General features: G+C 44.6%; 1 protein-coding gene across 3 annotated transcripts in view; it reads right to left on the bottom strand.

Moving 5' to 3' along the window:
• Nucleotides 1-520: 520 nt before the first annotated feature.
• LOC125399076 (baculoviral IAP repeat-containing protein 1a-like) overlaps nt 521-6,000 on the bottom strand; it is a 41,631-nt gene continuing 36,151 nt past the window's right edge. For all 3 annotated transcript variants that reach the window (XM_087896839.1, XM_087896838.1, XM_087896840.1), the window contains exons 14-15: nt 4,762-4,926; nt 521-2,300 (exon numbers count right to left, since the gene is read on the bottom strand). In XM_087896839.1, the coding sequence (XP_087752965.1) occupies nt 1,936-2,300; nt 4,762-4,926 (530 nt within the window). In that variant the 3' untranslated portion in view covers nt 521-1,935. The remainder of the gene's footprint in view (nt 2,301-4,761; nt 4,927-6,000) is intronic.

The following is a 6,000-nucleotide window of genomic DNA, read 5'->3' as shown; positions in this document are numbered from 1 at the left end:
GAGGGTCATTTTATGGTGGTCTGATATTGGTGGCTGGGGTAACAAGGACTTCTAGTGGTAATCAAGAGTCTAAAGTGTTCTTTTCTTGACAGTAAATCATCATTAATTAGAGAATGATACAAAAACATTCTCTGGTTCCAAATAAAATGAAATTATGTTGAAACAAAGAAAGACATCAAAGAAAACAACAGAAAATGGAAAGATCTCCCATGCTCTTGGATAAGTAGAATTAACACAGCAAAAATGGCAATCTTATCAAAAGCAACCTACAGATTCAATGCAATGCCCATCAAAATCCCAGCAAAATTCTTCACAGATCTCAAAAGAATATTACTCAACTTCATACAGTAAACCAAAACACCCAGGATAGCCAAAACAATCCTGTACAATAAAGGAACTTCTGGAGGCATCACCACCCCTGACATCAAACTCTACTATAGAGCTACAGTAATGAAAACAGCTTGGTAATGGCATAAAAAGACAGGAGGACGAAAGTAATCAAATTAAAGACCCAGATATCTGCAAGCCATAATATTAAGTATATTAAGTTGAACCAATACAAGTATAGACATGACATTTTTACAAACATAAAATGATAAATCACTATCATAGTCAAGTTAACAGACCCATAAAATCCTTAATGTACTTATAGCTATTGTTTTAAAAATCTCAATCCTCAGAAAGCAGAGACAGGCAGAGTTCTGTGAGTTCCAGGTAGGCCTGGTCTATGTATTCAGTTCCATGTCATTGAAAGTTAGATAGTGAAATCCTGTCTCAAAGCAACAAAAGGAAAAAAGAAAGAAACGTTTAAGGCATTACAGTACATGCAAAATACTCAAAAGTCTCTGGAAAAATGTAGTTTTCTCTAAGTCCAATGTCTTCCTCACGTTGGCCATGGATGAGAGATGGTGTGAGCAAGCACGGCCACACCAAGGCTGGTGAGTGCACAGAAGCCCTGTGAAGACAATAGCATCTCTGGAAAGAGTCGTCTGCATCCTGTGGTAAAGTCGACTTGTGCTTCATCGTGTGTGGGACTGACTCATCCTTACACTGGCCACTTCTTACCTCCATCAAATACTCCATCCATGTTGTGACTTTTACACAGATCAGTGTTCCTGTCCCGATCCTTTCCTGTTGACCTTGACAATGGACAGTTCTAGAAATGAACTTGACTAGCTCCAGTCTTTAGACACACAGACCATACAAAGATTGCCAAGGTCTGCTTGCCATGGCTCAGTGGGGCCCGGCAGACTTTCAATAGACAGGAGGACCATACAAGGACTGTGCATCATAGTGCATCATATGTTCAGTGATGAGTATGCAAGCTTAAAAAAAATCAGCCTACAGAGCTAGTGAATATCCTTTAATATGATAGCTATGCCTTTGGATTTGAGACAGGATCCTCCTGTATAACCAGGGCTGGCCTGAACCTCTTGATTCTCCCACCTCAGTCTCCTACAAAATGAATGTAGGTGAAGGCTGTTTCTTCGTTCCTGGCCACCCAGATCCAAAATAATCACACAGAAACTATATTTATTACAACACTGCTTGGCCAATCACTTAAGCATATCACTAGCTGGCTCTTACATCTGAAATTAATCCATTTCCATTATTTTGTATTTTACTACAGGGATTGTAGTTTTCCTGGTAAGGTTCCCAGGCATGTGTTTCCTTCTGCAGCTACATGGTGTCTCTCTGACTCTGCCTTCTTTTCTCTTCTATCTCTGCTTAGAGTTCCCACCTTGCTCTATTCTGCACTGCAATAGGCTGGAAGCCACTTCTTTATTAACCAATGGTAATAAAACATATTCACAGCATACAGAGGGAAATCCTACATCAGATGAAAATACAGGTGTGTACCACCATACTCAACAAGAGTAAAATGCATTAGGAAATTGGGTATTTAGAACTTCCAGTAGCCTTCAGCTCCATCTTCTACTTCTGGATGACAGGAGAGAAGGGCACTATCCATTTCCAGAGGACAGTCAAGCGTTTGGACTGAGGGTGCCTTTCCTTCACAGCATTGATCACCCTCAGGTCCTCTTCATCCAGGAGCCAACTGAGCATCTCCAGCCTGGTGAGGCTGGGCAGTCGGGACACACACTGACTCAGAGCCTTGACAGTGGCGGCCTGAACTGGGATGCGTTCTGGGAGACTCCTGCAGATGTTCAGGACCTGCAAGTTTGGTAGGTTGTCCAGGGTTTGGAAGAAATTTCTGTACCCTTCCTCTGTGATCTTGTGATTCATTGAAAGATCTAAGTTCTCAAGTTTCTGGAAACCTCCGCTGGTTGCTCCCTTGGCTGGAAAACAAAACATTCATGAAAACACAATCCTAAGGACTTCAATAATGGTGACACATTATTGATACCACTCCCACACCACGACGACGAAAGTGGGACATTCTGAACACGATGTCTTAGAGACTGTCCTTAGAAAGCACTAAACGGTATTTAAGTGGGCTCCCAGAGGAGAAACACGTGGTTCCGGTTTTGCATGGGGTTCCCCGCGTCCTGTCTCCCCATCATGTGCTCTGCCACCCGAGAGTGCCATATCTAATAAAACAATGGACATTTTGATTTGACCTAATTTGACTTCTTTGTGCCGGCAGAGCTGCCCTTTCTGTTACTTTTTCTTAACACTGTGCACCAAGCTTATAAATATAAGGCAAACTAGAACTATAAGGACGATAGACAAGGTAGCAGAGTTTAATTGATTGACTGATTGATTGATTGAATGAATGACTTTTTGTGGTAGTTGGTGTTGAACACAGAACCTCACACAATCTAAATAAGTACTGCTGAGCTATATCTCCAGTCCCACAGCTGGAGACTTAGACACCCTCTGGCATTAATTATGACATAAAGAACGGAAGCTACCTCATGTGGAGACTTGCCCTTAGCTGCTCCTTTGAGGGTTAATCATGTGGGGCCCAGGAGACCACACTTAGAAGGATGGGTTCACCTGAGGACAATGAGCTTTTCTTCCCATAATTCCTAGAGCAGTGCCTACCAGCCAAGCCTCCATTAGGTTTGGTGGGGTCTGCCTAGCTTTCTGAAATCCATATCAAAAAGGGGCAAAATTTTATTTTCCTAATTCTGTCTTTTTCTTTCAGATGTTGTTCAATCTGAAAGATACTCCTCAGCTAAAGCTTTGGGTTTTCTTACCCACGAGAATCATCAGAGTGTCTAATGTAAGAGATGGACAAAACCTACTGCAGCCAGAATGTGAAGCAACCTCTGGGGACGGAGAAAATGGACACAATACCACGGAGATCTTTGCACCTTAGATTATTTGTTTGTGCCCAACATCTCATGGAACCCAGCCTAACCTTAAACCAGGAAATTCTTGAGCCTCCCAAGTGTTGAATTATAGGCATATGATACATCTAAGCAAAAGTGTGGTTTTGATCAATCTATGTGAGGTAACTCAGAAATTCCAACCTAGAAATCACTAAACACATACATTGTATGAGAATGTTCTTAGAAGCAGTTCACAGAAAACAACACTAGAAACAACTCAGGTGTCCATTGAATGGACGCATAGAGTGCAGACATGGTCAGATAAAGGAATAATGACACACAGTGAAATAGACATACTCTGGTCACTTGTGTTACTATGACTATAAACCACAAACACATATTCAGACAACATGGACAGCGCCTATGGCATAGGATCCCCTTTCATGAAAAGTCTCGTGGCAAATGAATCTCTGGTGAAAGATAGCAGTGAAGTGGTCATTTGTTGTTTTTCATTAAATGCAGTGGCTGCCCCTTAGTCAATCGCTGCCCTAATCGGCAACTGCAGCTCAGAAGCTACCTGCAACTGGTTCAGAAGCACTGGCCACAGCCAGGCAGGAATTCTGTACCCTCAGGCACCGACTCTACCAAGGTCTCTAAAGGAAACTTTATCTAGATCTCTATCCTCTACAGAACTCGGGATTCAAAGATTGAGGTAAAATTCTGCACACTCAGAAAGTCTGAATAGCAAGCAGCTCACCTAGCTCACATTTCCGGGAAAACCAGGCATACTTCTGCTTGGCCCCCACTTAAGAACCCTAGCTACACATGGTTCCTCCCTGCCACTTCCTGTCAGCTAGTGGCAGGCTCAACCTCCTGACCCCAGCTTAATTTTATTTACAAACAAATGCAACATGTAATTGCACTGTTAACAAAAGCAGCACTAAAATGAACACATTTAGACAGTTATAATAATATTCCTCAACAGTCTATGGAGGAAGTGGAGGGTTCACATAGAGAATGGACACAGATCAGGCGTCTGGGCACTGGTGAAGGTCTGTGCCATCATCTGGTTGACCCTACACTTACTGGATAACAACATTTTCAGCAATGTGAACAGGAAAATTGATCCAGGTCTACGTTCCAGCGTGTTGCACTTTGTTTACATATTACCCATGGTGGTTCAATTGCCTAACAGCATCTGCCAGGTGTCTGAAACACCAATTGTTAGAGAACAGATTTGCTGGTCCACTGTGTGGTGTGAGGGAGAGGCACTGGGTTCAGTTCTGAGCCCTGGGAAGACAAACCACAGGTGGATGGCTTCTATACCCCTCTAAAAAGAGAGGCTGTTGACCTTGCCAGTCCGACCAGGATGAACCTGAGGCTGGAGGACACGAGAGGAAACACTGTCTGTGACATGAGGAACAGTTTGGAAGACTTTCCCATCCTAGACGTTTGCAGCAGACAGCTCCAATGATACCACTGCTTCCACACAGGGGAAACCCTTTCCTGGAGGGAAACTCACCGATTTCCATCACACTGTCGTCATCCAAGGTGTGGTGAAAGACAAGAACTCGGAGACGCTGAAGCTGCAGACACTGCCGGACAATCAGTCTGGCCACTTGCTGGATCCCGTCCCCAGTGGGAAGGAGCAGTTCCTCCAGGTCCCTGAGAGAACCCAGAGCCTGGGCTGTGGGAGACACCACAGAGCCATCCTCAGCAGCTGTCCCATCACGAGCAGCTATGACCTGGAAAACTGCAGTCTAGGAGCCCCACCCTCCTGGTCACTTCCTCTCAAGGAAAGGAGAAGGGGTCAGCACACAGCTGTCCCTGCCGCTCTCTACAGCTGGCTTCTCCATCCTCCCTAACCTGTCTCTCAGCACAGTCCAGGCTGTCTCTCTTCTGTTCTCTCTTCTTAATTGCGGCCTCCACTGCAGGTCAATCTCCTAGCTGCACAGAGTCTTCAGCCCCCTCCCCTGCCATCTGCCTCCTGCTGTCACTCTGAGGACATTCACCCCCCTCACTAATGCATGGTCCACTACTCTGACAGTCTTCCACCCCTTATCCAATTCTCCTTAGCGAATACTCTGTGGATCACATGATCACTGAGTCTTTACTTCTGTGACCTCACAGAAACTAATTAGAAGACCTTCCGGCATGAAATAATATTCCAGATAAACCTTTGACTTTCCCCAACTCTGTGTAACCCTGGGTAGCCTGGAACTCTCTTTGTAGATCAGGCTGACCTGAAACTCACAGAGATCCACCTACCATTGCCTCTCAAATACCGGGCTTAAAGGCATTCACCACTACTGCCTGGTTGGTTAATAAATTTATCTCTTTTATTTTTATCTCATGTGCACTGGTGTTTTGCCTGTATGTATGCCACTGTGAGGTGTTGGGTCCTCAGGACCTGGAGATACAGACAGTTGTGAAATGTCATGTGGGTGCTGGGAATTGAATCCCCAGGTCCTCTGAAACATCAGTCAGTGCTCTTAACCACTGAGCCGTCTCTCCAGTACACGTAAGCTAACGAATTTTAAAAAGGAGGAAATACCTTCATGAGATGGGGGCAGCTCTTAGACTGGGCACAGGAATCTGGACACTGGCCTCCTCCTGACTGGTTTGGTGCACACTGGGGTGTGGCCTTTCCCTGGGGTGCTCATCCTCCCCGTCCCTTTTCTGTTTATATTCATTTACTTATGTCAGGTTTGCGTTTGGTGGATGGGCACCCACGTGTCACAGAGCATTGTGGGGTCAAAGG

This window comes from Myodes glareolus, chromosome 15 (genome assembly GCF_982192425.1).
Source record: "Myodes glareolus chromosome 15, mMyoGla1.1, whole genome shotgun sequence".
NCBI classification, from domain to species: Eukaryota; Metazoa; Chordata; class Mammalia; order Rodentia; family Cricetidae; genus Myodes; species Myodes glareolus.
Note: the sequence above shows the minus strand (reverse complement) of the source record. Positions and strands in the feature narration are given on the sequence as shown.